At 37.5% G+C, this 17,558-nt stretch overlaps 1 protein-coding gene across 4 annotated transcripts in view; it reads right to left on the bottom strand.

Moving 5' to 3' along the window:
• Nucleotides 1-17,558, bottom strand: part of TRAK2 (trafficking kinesin protein 2) — a 34,540-nt gene that overhangs the window by 15,692 nt on the left and 1,290 nt on the right. For 2 of the 4 annotated variants that reach the window (XM_070732018.1, XM_070732019.1), the window contains exons 2-6: nucleotides 7,931-8,191; nucleotides 7,200-7,394; nucleotides 3,866-3,942; nucleotides 2,050-2,166; nucleotides 187-396 (exon numbers count right to left, since the gene is read on the bottom strand). In XM_070732018.1, coding sequence (XP_070588119.1) covers nucleotides 187-396; nucleotides 2,050-2,166; nucleotides 3,866-3,942; nucleotides 7,200-7,394; nucleotides 7,931-7,967 — 636 coding nt within the window. In that variant the 5' untranslated portion in view covers nucleotides 7,968-8,191. Of the gene's footprint in view, nucleotides 1-186; nucleotides 397-2,049; nucleotides 2,167-3,865; nucleotides 3,943-5,463; nucleotides 5,650-7,199; nucleotides 7,395-7,930; nucleotides 8,192-17,558 lie in introns of those variants that run through there. The other 2 variants (XM_070732021.1, XM_070732020.1) reach the window with 2 other exon arrangements.

Below are 17,558 nucleotides of genomic sequence, written 5' to 3'. Positions count from 1 at the left end.
TCCGATGTTCATTTCTTCAGTTTGGAGATACCCTTTGGGAACTTTTTGCTGTCTGTTTTTAGTTGAACACTACTATTTATAACTTCTTCCATAAGAATGACCTTAGCCATGTTAATATATTCTTTTTTAATGCTTGAATTTATATTCAATTAATAATACCTAAAAGGAGTAAGGAATGTAAATTACCTTTGTTCGAAGTAATAGGTTTTCCTCTTCCAGTTCCCTGAGTTTATCCTGTAAGATATCCAACTGTAATAAACCTTGTGACAAGTTGAAGGACTCATTGAAGCGAAGGGGTGTGGAACAGCTAGAGTCAGTTTCACTTTCTTCAGAAGCAGTGGAAACCACACGAAGCAGTTCATCTTTTTTTGTTAGTTCGTGTTGTAGCTGATGAATCTGATTTTAAAGGGTTTTGTTTATAAAGCATAATCATTTATTTAAAAAATACAATTTACGCTAATGAATCAACAGACAAGTTAAAATAGAATGGTACTGCTATTTCCATTACCACTTATGCTAATCCGCCCACCTTTAAAAAATAGTATTGAATATGGATTTCCTCCAAATTACCATTTTTGTAAAAACGCTTAGAACTATTAATGGAAAATATCTTTGCTCATTCCATGTTCCAATTACAGTGGTACCTCATGATACGAACTTAACTGGTTCCAGGAGGAGGTTCGTAAGGTGAAAAGTTCGTAAGACGAAACAATGTTTCCCATAGGAATCAATGTAAAAGCAAATAATGCCTGCAAATCCTTCAGGAAAATCCCAAACTTTAGAAGGGAGGCGAACAGAGGGCAGGGAGGAGCAGCTAAAGGGGGCGGGTGGAAGAAGCAAGGCTAGGCTAAAGGGTGAGTGGGAAGGAAGAAAGGCAAGGGGGGCACCCCTCCCTTTTCTTTCTTCAAAAGACACCCTTTCAGTGCCTGTGCAAGCACGCTGTTCTCCTGCTTTTTTAAATGCAAACTCTTTCCCCCTCCAAGCTGCCCCTCCCTTTTCTTTCTTCAAAAAAGGGGGAAAAAAGAAACCCCTTCATCCCAGCAGCAGTGGCTTGGGTTCGTAAGGTGAAAATAGTTCGGAAGAAGAGGCAAAAAAAATCTTAAACACCGGGTTCGTATCTCAAAAAGTTTGTTATAAGAGGCGTTCGTAAGATGAGGTACCACTGTATCTTTTTTTTTGTTTCCTGGACTGTCATTATCCAAAATTTAATAATGTGAAAATACATCATTTTCTCGGTCAGAAATCCCTTTTTTAAAGCAAAAAGGCTAAAAAAATATTTATCATTCCATCATTCAGTGGTTTTTAAAAAAAAAAATGAAAATAAAGAGAAACTTCTATATTCATCAAGCAGCAGACTTCTTTATTCATAACATAATATATCTATACATGTTGCAATTGCTTCCTGTATGTAGTGAGATTAAAATGCATTACAACCATAGGTAAATTTTATTTATTTCAATTATATCTCAATGCTCTTCCCTGGAACCTAAATTAAACAAGCACCAGTCTAAATAGTACATAGATCTAGGCTTCACTAAAGTTGCTGAATCAAATACTTTAAAGGGATTCTTTGTTATTTTCAAACCTTTTTTCTATTTTAAAAGGGTAAAATAGAAGACTCATGAGAATGGGGAGCAATGTACACGTAACTACATATAAGCAAATATTAGACTCAAATTTTATGTACTTTACATGGAATGTAATTCCTATTTTTACTCTTTATTTAGAATGCAGCACACATAAAGAATAGTTTGAAACAGTGCAAAAAATTAAGTACACAAGCAAGAGTTCAGCTGAAATATTCAGCTCTGTATAAATGTACACTTCCACATTTGAAATAAATAGTAGCCTTCAAAATGCTTGCACCTATCTTTCTTCAGTAAACAAAGACTAACACTGAAACTTTGTAGGAAAGAAAGCTTCTAACATTAACAGATTTAGTTTTCATCTGCTTTCCATAAGTAGCTGTCATTGTTAATATAACTTCACAGAGTGTTACACAATACATTAACCTCTTAAAATCCCCAAAGCTTAAATCTGTTCACTTACTTTGTCAAAGGCTTGACCCAACTGATCTTCCAGAACATCATTTTGCTCAGTTAGGCTATGGTTTCGTCTAAGAAGGGCTTGTCCAATCCGTGCTGCAAGTTCTAGATCTCGATCTTTCTGCTCAGAAAACCATTAAAAATGGCATTATTCCAACCCCCCCAAAGAAGTTATTCAAATGCTGGCATTTTTTTTTCATTTGTGCAAAAAAACAAAGAAAAGAGAAAGAGTTTTCAGTTTGATAAAGTTGCAGCGTTTGGAAAAACCCAGAATCTTTTTCAAATATTTGGCATTTAAAAACAGACAGAAATCAAAAGCAACATAAAAGCCATTACTATCCATCAAACCTCTGGGTGGGGTGGGGGGGGGGGAGGAATCTAAAATTAGAATCTAAAATCTAAATGCCACAAACACAAGCCCTTTCTTGAGATCTCTAATATTCACCTTCCAACCTCTTGAGTTTTGTGGGTGCCTTGAATATACCTATTTCCCAAAGTAGAAAGTTCCACCCAAATCTGGAGTTAAACTGCCACCATGTTACTTAATGGGAAGACATTTGTTTCCACTTTACTTGGAATCTGGATCAAGCATAAACTGAGAATTAACTTTAAAATAAACAGCTTGAATTTTCCTTTTTAAATGGGCTTTTAAAAAATAAACGTCCAAGTTATTTTTGAGTATATGACCATGGTTCTAGTATAAGTCTGACAGTGGAATATCAAAGGATTAATAATTTAAAACTCCCCTTTTATGATCCTGTAATCCCTTAATTTGGAGGAGAGTCAGGGTGATTGGATGGAGCTGAGCATTTACTGGCTGGATGCCCTTCTTGATGCCAGGCAGAATTTGCAGCAGATATTTTTCTTTTCACCCTTGGAGAGAAACATCTGTCACTAGGTAGGATTAAACTCTCAACCTTCTGAGTGGGAGGCAAGTTCCTTCACCACTAAACCACCACATCCCTTGATCAAAGAATAATCAAGAAAACAAAGTCCTGAAAAATAGGCTAACTATGCCAAGTTATAAAATGCCCAGGTATACATACCAACACTAGCAATCATTAACACAGCAAAGAAAGAAACACTGGAGGAATGGAGGATAGAAGCACATCTCTGAACAGGGCAACTATCATCCTTACAAGATAATCCAGACAATTACACTCAGGAGTATTAACATCTAACTTTATTTGAAGGTTATATTAACAGAATCTTGCAAATCTGAAAGTATACCTCCCCACCTCCGCCTTTACAGTCCAAGAAACCAGAAAGAATCCTTTCAGAGGCATTTGCCATTTCCCCATTCCTTCTGTGGGCTCAGCTGTCTCTTATTTGATTGCTGGCCAGTTTGAATTTTCTCAAGGTCATTTCCAATAATTCTGTTCCTGTTCCTTTCATCTTACTAGTTTCTATTGTCTTAGGGCTTTGGGGCAAAGAGTCTGAGACTAAAGCCTAGTCAGGGGAAAAAAAAGTTTTTTCAGTCTTTCCTGCTCTCAGGATTTATTCTGGGAGAAATAGAACTTTGAGCTGTTTTTCCCAGCCTGTATCCACCACCAGCTACTGTTTCAGTTTTAAAATCAGGCTGAAATTTGGACTGTAAAAGAATAGTGTTGCCCAGCAATGTCTTTACTATTTATTCTAACAGCAACATTTTGTATAAGATTCTACCATATAAATCAGTAAAAGATTATGGTGTTGGATCTTGAGCACCCTAACAATATTACTAAAATATCCATTCTTAAAATTTTCTGTTTCATTCTCAAATTTTAAATATTTGCTTCCAATTTGTAAAACTATGTTTAGTTATAAAACAACAAATTTACCTCAGCCAATAGATGAGTGATTACTTCAATATCATTGCAATTTGTGGGTACATGCTCTTGTCTATCTGTGCCAGCAACTGAAAAACAAAAAAATTCCTAAATGATATTTAAATGAATGAAAATAATATACTCTATTAACAACATACTTGAGAATATTAAAAAAATGTGAAGACCAGTAATTAAAGAACAAGAATAGGAAAAAAGACATTTAGACATTCCATTATATTTTTGTGGAATAAATTCTAAGGAAAGAAAATAGGAGAAAAGAGTTTTCACAGAAAAAATAATTTTTGGTATATAAAGATCTGCATGTTCAAACCAGAAGTATTATATTTATTATAGATAGCAGTAGAAGGACTATTTCTGTGTAATTTCAAAGAAAAATCCCAGCTTGGTGTTCAGTTGTCACCAGAAGTTTTGATTTTTAACTTTAGGCAAAAGATAAAATAGCAAATACATGCAGACATTATCCTTTGGGTTTTTCTTTTCCAAATTTTTAATAATAGTTCTGTTTTGGGTCAGGTAACCAAGGAAGAGAAGAGAGAATAGAGTAGAAAAGTCAACAAAATTTTGAATGATAGGGCACTAGTCTTTTGTTATTTCCATCCCTACAAGACCAGATTTAGTTCAATTCTCTTTAAAAGAATCTATCTACTGAAGGGCAATTGGTCAAGGCAGGAAGATAGACACAATCCCAATCTTCTTTACTGTACATTTTTTTCTTCTTTGGGTTGTAAAGAAAAAAAATGTAACCAGGACACATTTTATTATCCTATGCAGCAATACCCTATGTATCACACAAACAGGAAATAGACATATGACAAATCTGTTATGTGGATCTATTTATATCCTAACAATTTTCAATTTATTAGAGAGGAAGACAGACCCAGTTACCAAAGTATCCATTTTTATTTAAAAAAACCCGCCTGGTCAGCTTAACCAGTAAGTCACAGATAAGAGAACCCAAGTTATATATTTAAGTGGTATACAATGTCAAAAATTTAATAAAAAATATCCAAAATCAAATTGCACAAGTATGAACACATGGGTTCCTTCTACTTTCGGAAGTAATGTACAAATTATTGAAGATTTTGCAGTATAAACTAGATGTTTTTCCTGTCCCTACATATTCTTCCTCACTGCAGGAATCTATGTTCAAAATGATCTCCCAAACCTTTGGGAGAGATTCTTAGTGACAACAGATGCAAAGAAATAATAGAAAAACAGGTAATCAGTGAAAATATTCCTACTATCTCTTGCATATGCAAAGTTTACAGTGTTTTACTTTACAAAACTGTGTATTCAGTTGTGGATTGTATTCCGTTTTTTTCTTACAGTTTAGGACAGAAAGACCTTATTAAAATTGCTTAGCTTTTGAAGAAGTTGAATCTCAGGACTTTCCAATTTGTAATCAGGTATCCAACATTGAAAATTCTAATGTAAATTTATTTACTTTATAAAAATGCATAGTTTTTATAAAGCTCCCTTTTTTTCTGGAAAATCTATTATCTATCTATACACACACACACACACACACACACACACACTACATACACACACACACACACACACATGATAATGTTTATGGGTACACTTACCTTGTAGAGTGAAACCCATGAGAAGCTCTTCATTTTGCTTCATATCCCTTTTATCTAGGGCCATATTCATCTAACAACCTATATACTAGGAGTTCAGAAGAAGTGCATCCAAGCTGGCTAGCCTTTATTTTTTGTTCTGCAGTACATATGCTGTTAAACCTGCAAGCAACACTCCCTTGTATTTACTCAGCTATCAAATTAACATTTCTCCAAGCAGACTATCATAAAATAGGAGGAGCTATAACCTGCACTAATTTCTTTAGAAATATTGAATTTCAGTTTACTTAACTGGGTGAACTGAAAGTTCAATCCTAAAGATCAGATAGTAAGACACACCCATGCTGCATATAAGGTAATCAAAAATATAGATAATAAAAAGTTCTATAATATTTAACCAACAGGTACTTTGTTCTTGATAGTAGCAAGAGATTTTAATAGCCTTGTTTTGGAGGGCTTGACATAGGATAATGTTATTGCCTTATATATAATCTGCAATCAATGCCATTTTAACAACTCTGTTCATTGTTGTTTATTTCCATGTTCTGCAACAGCGCATTTAACAAGAGCAATGTTCACAGGACATTCTACTATTTTTAAAAAATTTATTAGAAAAAAGACAACCTGTGAACTCTTGGGTCCCTATTAATGCCTTTAACAATGGCAGAGCTTCTATTGTGCTGGAAAAGTCCTTTAACATTTAGGGAGATATTCAGAGATGTATCTGCCTTGAAAGTAACCCATGTTGAACCATATAGCACAGTCAAAACATTAAGGAAAGGTTTTATGACATTTTGTATTATGTCATAATATGTTTCATAAAATTTGCCAATTTTCAATTCCATGGGAATGATGGGTCCTGGATTTTGGACACATTCTGTAAATTTGCCTACTTAAAGTATTTGTCAGGGTCCGAGTATACCCAAGGATACAAAAAATCCCACACCCCAATCTAATTCAGGATTGACAGCAGGGGTGGGCAGCAGGCAGGACGGAGTGGAACACAGTTCCACTGGCGGAAATGAAGATGTGTGCGCAGCTCGTTGATCGGAAGCTGTCACTTGCTGGATTACTGGTCTTGGCTCGGCTCCCCTTTTTTCCCCCTGCTGCTGCTGCGTCTGCGCTCCTTGCTTTTTTCCTCTTTTCGCCTTCCTGGCCTCGGATGAGCTTCCCTCTCTCCTGCCTGGCTCCCCTCCAGCCTCACAAGGCCACCTCCCACCTGAGGTGCAAGCAGAAGGCGTGGGTGGAAGCGGCGTTGGCAGCATTTATGCTTCTAGCCGCACCCGTTCGCTTAGCTACCCAGCCTGAGCTGAGGGGGACCCAGGAAAGACAGCGTGGGAAACGTGAAGCAAATATGTCACCATTGTGAGCGACACTGGTGAAGTTGTAAGTCGAGGACTTAACAGTTCACTTGAACGATGATGATCGTTCAAGCCACTCCCATCTGGTCACATGGCCGGCAAGCCACTCCTACACAGTCACATGACCATTAAGCCACACCCACAAAATAAGCCACACCCACAGTGTGGCAGTAAAAATTTTGGCTGCCAATTACAGATTGATAGTATTGGTGCAAAACACAGACTTGAGAGTCTGAGTAGTATACAGAGATATATATCCAAGCCTGGTTGTCTGTACCACTTTTGGAAAACATACAATTCTCCAAATCTGGAGGTACTTCATTTGTTTTTGCAGGCTGACTGAATCTTGAATGCTTATATTTGTATTGGGATACTTACTCATATAATGGAGTGCCTCCTCAGCAAGAACAGGAGAAGAAATTCCAGGACCATGACTGTGAGAACTTCTTGATTGTATCCAATCATCATTTACAGGAAGATATAAAGAATCCACGTGTAATTTGTACTGAGGCAGCTGTTCTTCTAGCATGCTCACTAGTTCTACTTCAGGAAGGTCTTCATTAGGGCAAACATCTAAAGATACATGCAAACAATATACTAGAGATCAACTTTGGAAGAAAACAATTATTTTGTTTACTAAATAAATGGTTTTCAACGTTCTGAAACAAAATGTTAGCTAATGTTATCCACTCTGATTTGAACTGAGAAACAGCACAAGTATTAAATGTTTACCATTGATAGAAATCAATTATCTCTAACTAAAAAAAGGAATATTTTTAATCTATTGCACTGATTTTAAGATGGATTTTTCTTACTTCAGCTTTTATTAGTAATTTAATTTATCCTTCATTCAAACAGGAAGCATTCCTTTTTAAAGGAGCTGGTTTAGATGCTTTACTTTCCCTCCCCAACCTATTTATCTGTTTTTTTATATGATTTGTCTGCTTAAGCATTTTGGAAAAAATTATATGCCACTTAATCTACCTTGAGTTTGGCCTAATAATTGCTTCATTGTAAATTTGACACAGTTTTACTGAAGACTTCAGCCTTGGAGCAGTTATAATTTCCAAAGCATTTACCAGCACCTTTTAATTAACTCATCAGCTTACCAGTGATGCTCTCTGAATTGCTTTGGTTGAAATTCATGAGGGTTGCTTCAGGCTTCAATTCTTTGAAAACCACATCCTCTTTGCATTTTATATCTTGCTCCTTTTCATCTGAGCTGAATGATCATTTGGCAATAATCTATTGCTGGCATTCATTTTATATCAACTAGACAGACAGGAGGATAATTTAGGCCAAATGCAGGTACATTTGAAGCTGCCAATGTACTATCTTTACATCTCAATCTTGCCCCATTCATTCACCATCTTGAGGAAAAGGAAAGGAAAACAAGGGTTCAAATTCAATTTCAGGCATTAATATTAAACAATTCTTTTCCTAACTGCTGCTCTTGAAGTGAGTAATTGTATCTTAAACAAAAGAAGAGTTTTCTAATTTATTTTCTGCCACTCTTTCTTGGTTTATATATAGCAAAGTTATCTTTTGGTATGTATGCAGTTATAACAAATACTCAAATATGAAACAGAAATATTCCAACATCAACACTCTGACATTAGAATAAATTTTCCTTTAGGAAGATCATTGTATTACATTGCATTAGGAAGATTTTATGGAAAAGTACATTGCATTACATACATGTATAAATTACAAGATCACAAATGCCAAAAATAAACATTTTCTTTAAAAATGAATGAAAAACAACAACTTAAACTAGTACTTGTAGCTTTGGACCTATAAAATTAATAATGAGATGCTAAATATCTTTTTATGGCTTAAAATGTATGTCTCATCTCTCTTTCTCTCTCCCTGTGTGTGTGTGTCTCCAACCACACATAAATACACAATACTTTTTTTTATACTTCATATAACTTAAAAGGACTGTAGCCTCATTCCTTACACACAGTCATGTCAACAGATAAAGGATTGTACACTGTTTTTTAACATTTCAATTAAGAAATCTTAGCTTCATAAAGAATCATGCCCAAACTTCTGAGGCTGCAAACAACAGCATTCTAAAGATAACAATTTCTATTTTGTGTTTAAGTTAGTTTTGACTCTAGGAAATTGCTTGGGTATGTCCCAGCAAAATGTTTGGCAAGCTTTTCATAAGTGGATTCCATAGCACCTCTTGGTTAGAAACTAGGTGTCCCTCACCAACATGTTTATTTGAATCTGCAATTGCTTGATTTCTTGCTATATTTTAATCTACTTTCTTTAAAATTCTTACATAGTTCTTCAAAATGCATTAGAGAAGGGAAACTTTCACGCATGATTATGTAAATCAGAAAAAAGGCTTTTAAAAATAAAAACATTTAAATTAACACATTTTAATTTTTATAACAATTAAATAAAAATTATAATTTCATAACAATTATTAAAAAGTAAAGGTTCCTCTATGTTTTACTCAGAAATAAGAATGGTTATTACCTTCAAGAGTTCAAAATACAAGAAATACAGACACAGAAACACTTTTGTAAGGATTATTTAAAGCTCTCCAAATATTTTTCCAAAGGTGCTTTTTTCAAGAGGCCACTGAACTTTCTGGTTTTTCTTTGAAGACGTTTTGCTTTTCATCCAAGAAGCTTCTTTAGATCTGACTGGATGGTGAGGTCAGAGCTAAAGAAATGTCTTGGATGAGAAGCAAAACGTCTTCAAAGAAAAACCAGAAAGTCCAGTGGCCACTTTTGGGATAACCATGACCTGCATGACTAAGAATCTCCATAGACGTTCTCCAAATATTTGATTATTTTTTCCTTCTGTTATCAGCATACCAGAACACTGATATTTTATGTCAGTCAACATCCATTGATAGATAAAATGTTCTCCACCTTGGAAAAACATTACTGTGATTTAGTTAAAGACAGTTTCTTAGAATGAAACAAAGTTGAACAATGTCCATATAACATATTAAGTTTTGCCAGAATCACAAATATAATTTAACTAACTATATGATTATTCATATAGCAATATATCCTGTATATTAACATAAAAATAACTTCTGCCTGGGCTTTTCTAGTGGCATTATTCAAGTACTGAATTGACAAATTCAATTATATGTCAGGTTTGTTGTTATACGAACATAACTATTTTGAAAACACTAAACCTTTTTGAAAATCTAAATGATGGAAAATTAAAAGATTACAGTACAGTGATCTCTCGGTTAGCGCGGGGGTTACGTTCCAAGACCTCCCGCGCTAACCGATTTCCGCGTTATACTGGATGCGGAAGTAAAAATCACCATCTGCGCATGTGCGCCATTTTTTTCATGGCCGCACATGCGCAGATGGTGGAGTTTGCGTGTGGGCGGCGGGGAAGACCAAGGGAAGATTCCTTCAGCCGCCCAACAGCTGATCTGCTCCGCAGCGCGGAGCCAAAGATGGGGTAAAGGCAAAGGGGAAACCCCATCTTCGGCTCCTCGCTGCTGCCGCGCTGCGGAGCGGATCAGGTGTTGGGCGGCTGAAGGAACCTTCCCTTGGTCTTCCCGCCAGATCACTTGCCGCTTGCCAGTCCACGCCCCCCTGGATGAGCGGCCCCGCATGGCCCCAGCGCCGGACTCCGTTGCCGAACGCCGAAACCGGAAGGGGCGAGGTGGGGGAGAACGGGAGGCTCAGCATTCCGTCAGTCGCAGCGCTGGCTGTCAACTTTTCTTTTTAGCACTGGGGAGGCAAGTCAGCTCCTGCCCAGTTTTAAAAAGAAAAGTTGACAGCCAGCGATTGTTCCGCTGCCGCCAGCATGGCCTGGCTGGCAGCGGAAGATGTAATGGAGCCCACGGGGGATTCGCCTTCCTCCCACCCGCAGCCGAGACTGATCGTGGGCTCCTTCGCAACCTCGGAGAGCTTCCAGGGCATGAAAGCTCACGAAAACCAGGAAGCTCTCCGAGGTTGCGAAGGAGCCCACGATCAGTCGGCTGCGGGCGGGAGGAAAGCGAATGCCACGGGGCTGGGCTCGGCTCCCCCCTCGGCTCCCCCCCTTACCAGCCCCGCCGCGGAAGGCTCCATTCTGTTCCCTGCCGGCCCGATTGAGCGGCCGGCGGTCTCCATTCAGGGAACAGACGTCCACCCCCTCCTCGGAGTCCCCGGCACCCAGCGTCCCCACGCCGCCTCCACCTCCCGGTAATGCGCCCGACCTCTGCCTCTCTCTTTCTCTCTCATATACCACGCCGGCAACAGGGAGAGAAAGAGAGAGAGAGAACTAGCGTGGACTTATTTTTTATTTTTTAATATTTTATTTTTTTAATTAATATTTTTTGAAAAACCGCGTTGCAGCGTTTCGCGCTAATCGAGAACGCGCAAATCGAGGGATCACTGTATTACTAGATTGGTAACAAAAAAATAAGTTAGTTTTGTTTTACTTACTGCTTGTAAAATCAACTGTACAATAATGCTATTTTTCTAGCAATTCTGTTTTCAAATAGTTTGTGAAATCACAGATGATCCTGTCATTTCAGCATGATGCTATTAGAAAATGTTGAATATTTTAATTTGGGGAGTTTCATTGAACTTTATGTTAATACAGATTTTTGAAAGTAAGAAAATAAGAAATAATTAAGCATTTTTATTCACATTGAATCCTTCCCAAGGACCTAGGAAGGGTAGATGTTGTTATTTAATAGTGCTAAAAGTATCATTGTAGGATGTAAGCTGTCCAAGCAAAGTTAACTTTGCAAGTGACTGGTGATTTTGTCATGCTAATGGTGTTCATGTGATGCTTCAGATGTTTTGGGACTATACCCAAGGCTCTCATTATAATTGATACTGTTTTTGCTTTCTTTTTGACACAGTTGTACTACGTATTTATATTTGCAGCTCTTTGTATTTTGTGATTTTTCCTTAATTCTTTTACTTTCATTCTGCCATTTCCATTTATAATTATTATTTTATAAATAATTCAAAGTAGGAAAGATATCTAATACTCCTTACTTCTATTTTCTCCATGACAACAATCCTTTGAAGTGAGCTGGACTAAGAAAGAATGACTATCCTAAAGTCACTCAACAATCTTTCATGCCTAAGGCGAGACTCAACAATCTCAGGATTAGAATGTATGATTTTTAATGCTTTAACCACCATACTAAACTGGCTTTCTGTTAAAAGAATGTCTGTCTGGAAATATATTAAAAAGAAATACACTTAAAAATGTTTCAATATCATTTTAAAACAATATCAATATATGGAATCCTAGGGTTATGCAGCACTTTGGATGATCTTTCCAAAAGTTCCACTGGAGCACATGGGAGATGACTGCACAGTAACACCATTTAGAGAAGGTGCTTCCCAGCCATTTTGAATAATGTTATGTAAAATAATCTAATTTGACAACATATCAGCCAAAATATATCCTGCTTTAAGATCAATATTTAGGTTGGTTCACATTGAATCATGATCTACTCAAGCACCTTTAATGAATAAAACACAATTAGTTGGATCAGACGACAACAGACAAAAAATACCACATTAGTTTGTACAACAATGTGTGAATCCAATCAGTTGAATCCAATCAATTGAAATATTTACTGCTTTAAAGGAGCTCACAAGGAAGCGAGTTCCCCTTTGAATTTACCTAGTTTGACTTATATTTACTAAATATAGGGAAGTTTTTCTCAACATTTGGTAAAACAAGTGCATGTAACATATTAACAAATATTAATTGTAAATACTTTATTGCAACACCAAATACTTGATGAATGAATATTGTCTACCACTGTTATTTTATAGGCCAATTTTCGTTACTCACAAGTTCCTTAGTATGTGCCAGCCTAAGGATGCAAAGAAACCATTTTGTACTTTAATTTAAAAACTTGTCAATATTGCAGTATAAATATTGGTTTTATGGAGGATTTTATAGCATTTTATAGAAGTCAAAATGGCTTACTTTTGAATATGTGTCAGTGCCTATGATGCCATATTGGGGTTTTTTTTTAACTGACTTTGATAACAGAACCAGTGGTAGGTTTCAATTTTGTTTTACTGCCGATTCTGTGGGCATGGCTTGTTTGGTAGGAGTTGCTTGGTGATGTGACTAGGTGTTCATGTGACTGGGTGGGTGACTCATGTCAAGGGTTAGGGTTCCTGGCCTCTCTTCACCTCAAAGAGATACAATTTCCCTGTCTATCTGCTACTATTGAACATCAAAAATATACCATTTAATCCTATGTATATATGCCATATGTGTACATAAATATTACATATAGTGTGTATAGGTAAACAAAAATATACATTATCTACTATATATACTGTATGTGTATGTACACACACATACACACCCCTCTTCTAAAACTATACACATTCAACCTCATTTACTGCATTTGGAAAAACATACTCAGAATACACTTTCTGCCACATGAACTGTAGATTAGAACATTATACATGCCTCCAGAGGTTCTTCCATAGCTTGCACATGACTGTTAGAGTCAGGAGATGTCATGTGACATTGACTAAAATCTTGTGAAACTCTCTTAACAATGCTCTTGCTTAGCAACCAAAATTTTGGGCTCAATTGTGGTCCTAAGTCAAGGACTATCTCTGCCTTCCTCTGTATGGCAGCCTTGTTCTAGCAAACTCCTTCTCCTTTCTGGCAATTTTCCTCTCTCTTAAAAGCACCAAAACAATCCAGATGATGTAACGTTTCCTGCTGCAGCAGAGGGTTGGCCTAGATGACCTCTGAGATCCCTTCCAGCCTTAGATTGTTGTACTGCTTTAAACCGTGTTCTGAAGCCACATCTAGTGCCAGGCTTTGTGGTGGTGCTTCCTTCCTCATGTCTAACAGTCTGATGCGGGCAGCAGTTACCCCAAGGCCCAGTGGGAGCCAAGTGGCCAGGCCCAAAAGGCAAGCGACCCTCGCCATGTCCCCTCAAGGCAGCTCGTCAACTGAGTGCAGCAGATCTCCTTCCCCTGCAGCCAAGTCAGCCTTATCTTCTAGATCTGTGTGGCCCGACTTGCTTGCCTGTCTTCCCCATGGCCTGCTCGGCAGTCCCATGGCCAGGGGGTGTTCCCAGGGGACATCGGGAAGGCTGCGTGGAAGGCAGGCAAGCCTGACCCCAGAGGGAATAGGGGAGGCCTTCACAAGTGGACTTGGCCATGGGGACTGCTGGGAAGGGAGTAGAGGAGGCAGGCTGGGATTTTGGTGGGGCACCAGGGGCAGCTAGCTAGGCCACAACTCGCAGGCTTGCTTGACAGGCAGATCAGGACCACTCAGTTGGGGTGCAGTGTTTCAAGCAGGCAAGCTGCAGAGCAGGGACTGTATGCAAGCAAGGACCTACATGGTAGAGGTTAGGATTGACTGGGTGGGGTGAGCGGAGGAGCATGAGCAAATGACGAGTAGGCAGGTAGGGTGAGTGACAACTAGTTTGGGGCATGGCCAGCCAGAGGTCACTCCTGGTTTGGTGACCCAGGCCAAGTTTCCCATAACAGTTTTCATGAACCGGTGCAAACTGGTAGAAACCCACCACTGAATAGAACATACTAATTATCCATGCAAAAACATAGTAAGGGCAAACCAAATACAAGAGAAAGGCAAACTTTTTGGCCAGGTTGCAATAATGACGTGGTGATACTATTTAAGAAGTATTAGAAAGCAGTTATTTCTATTTGGGGAAGTTTCTGTGGGGTTTTTTTATTTTTATTTTTATAATATTTGTATGCCACCCCTCTCCGAGGACTCTGAGCGGCTCACAACAAAAATACCATGTCACAAATCCAATATATTAAAACACATTAAAACCCATTATTTAAAAAACCATACACTCAAAGAGACCATACACACTTCTACCATAGCCTTAGCATAGCCTAGGGGCAACTCAGTTAACCCATGCCTGGCGACATAGGTGGGTTTTGAGTAGTTTACGAAAGGCAAGGAGGGTGGGGGCGGTTCTAATCTCCAGGGGGCAATTGATTCCAAAGGGCCGGGGCCACCACAGAGAAGGCTCTTCCCCTGGGTCCCGCCAGACGACATTGCTTAGTTGACGGGACCCGGACCAGGCCGACTCTGTGGGACCTTATCGGGTGCTGGGATTCGTGTGGCAGAAGACGGTTTTATTTGAAATAACAAAAATGTGAGAAACCAATTGGAGGAACTAAACTATTTTATTTGAAAAAAATTATGATAGCCCAATTTTGGCTGTACAATTTGTGGCTATAACTGGAACTATAGAAGAGATTCTATATTAAATATTGTTTAAGAAATAGCTGTATTTGAAATGTTCTTAAATATACTCTTTAGAATCTATAACTGACTTTATGGACTCTTCTATAGAATCAACATAATATGGGTATATTCACTAATACTATTTCATTTATAGTGGCATAATTATAACACTATTATATCTTACACTGTTGTTGTCTGTATATTCACAATATATGTCATTATTTTTCCCAGAAGAAATAATGGTTTACTGCTTGCACTTAGGTTACTCCAAGTGGTTTATATAAAATGACTCTGGAATAACTGGTCCTATATTACATCAGACACAATTTAAAAGTTACATTATGAATACCCTGCAATATATTAGGCAGTTTGTTCGGACTTGCATCTTGACCTTAATCAAGAACTCTTTCCCCCAAGCGATACGGTTATTATTTTTGAGAACAAGATACAACACAAGATATATTATTCAACAATATAGCAATCTTCAACGATAAATGAGACACTAAGCATAATGGGTTTTTTTTGCCTACACTGTACTGTATTATAGTGTAGGATAGCAAAGCATAACAGAGGCTTGAATTTGTGTATGTATGTGTGTGTTGACAGAGTAAGAGAGAACAACTGACACTATCATATTCTCAATTTTTTTTAAAACTGCACTTGAACAACTAAGATTAAACAGCAGACTAAGATACAGTGGTATCTCTACCCAAGAACGCCTCTACTTACAAACGTTTCTAGATAAGAACCAGGTGTTCAAGATTTTTTTGCCTCTTCTCAAGAACCATTTTCTACTTGCAAACCCAAGCCTCCGAAACTGTAACCGGAAAAGGCAGGGAGAAGCCTCCATGGGTCCTTTCTAGGAATCTCCTGGGAGGAAACAGGGCCGGAAAAGGCGGGGAGAAGCCACCATGGGGCCTCTCTAGGAATCTCCTGGGAGGAAACAGGGTTTCTACCCTCCCTGTGGTTTCCCCAATCGCACACTTGGGGATTGCTTTTACATTGATTCCTATGGGAAAAATTGTTGCTTCTTCTTACAAACTTTTCTACTTAAGAAAAGAACAAATTAAGTTAGTAAGTAGAGGTACCACTGTATAAGCAGTATAATATACATGTTACAATATAACATGAATGCTTTCTACCAACAGTTTCTTCAAGTAAATCAATGGCATTTTTTCAGCAGGGATGGGCCTATCACAAGTAGGCCACTCAGGATAGTGCCACTAAATGGCAGTAAAGAGTTATGGACTTTCTTACCTCCCTGCTGCCATTTAATGGTCATCCAGATTCCACAGGCAGGACTTCCTAAAGATTCTTTTTCAAGAGGCAACTGGACTTTCTTGTCCATACACATCCACACGTTGGCATTTCAGAAGGGCAATACAAGTAGTCCTTGACTTACAGCAGTTATTTAATAACTGTTTGAACTTATAATGTCACTGAAAAAAGTGACTATTCACCCTTACAGCTGTTGCAGCATCCCCATGGTCATTTGATCAAAATTTAGACACTACTTGGCAACTCATAGATTTATGACAACTGCAATGTCTTGGGGTCACAAAAGTCCCTTTTGTGACTTTCTTAAAAGCCAAGTCAAAGGAGAAGTCAAATTTACTTAACAACCATTATTAACTTAACAACTTCAGTGATTCACTTAACAATTATGGCAAGAAAGGTCATAAAATGAGGTACGATTCACTTAGCAACTGACTTGCTTAACAACAGAAATTTTGGGCTCAATTGTTGTAAATTAAGAACTACTGTACCTGTAAATTCTTGCCAGTCTTACTCTTCTTACAGATGGGTGCGCATATTTGTTTTCTTATACCAATTTTACAATGGAGGATGTTTACTCCACCTGAATGACTTTGAGTAACATATGCTATTTGCTTAACTGTCTTTTCAGAAAGTCCAGCTTCTGTTCATTTAAAAAATAATGCTAATTTTCAAATGAAAATTTTAGCTCTTTGTGAGGAAGTTAGTAATAAAGTTCAGTTTACATTAAGATTGTTTGATTCACATATAATATTAAGTCATAAAGTAGTTTGATATTGTATAGCATGTGAATTAATTTTTGCAATTTGTAACCTACAGATTATTTCTTGGGATGGATTTGCATGTGATGCTATCTCAAAAATAAATAAACCACATTGTAGCGTAGCCTTACGTAAAACCAAGCACAAACTATCACTGAAGATTAGAAACCTAGAAAACTGACCATAGAAAAAGACCCAGAGGTCCATCAAACATTTTTTGTTTATTTATTTACTTATCTATTTTTTTTTTTAAATTAGTATTAGTGTTGTTGATAGATTAACTTCCAGATTGGCCCATTTTAGCTTTCATTTTTGGAGAGCCTTTGAAAGATGAATTGATATCACTCAATTTTTACTTTTATTTTATACTTTTAAATTTATATTATGGCAATTAAATGTATTTGTATTGTAATTCATTGAATTGTTGATCAAAATATATCTAGTATTAAACGCCAAGAGACTGCAGCAAGGAGTGGTTATACTGTAAAACTAAATG

This window comes from Erythrolamprus reginae, chromosome 1 (assembly GCF_031021105.1).
Source record: "Erythrolamprus reginae isolate rEryReg1 chromosome 1, rEryReg1.hap1, whole genome shotgun sequence".
Taxonomy (NCBI): domain Eukaryota; kingdom Metazoa; phylum Chordata; class Lepidosauria; order Squamata; family Dipsadidae; genus Erythrolamprus; species Erythrolamprus reginae.
Note: the sequence above shows the minus strand (reverse complement) of the source record. Positions and strands in the feature narration are given on the sequence as shown.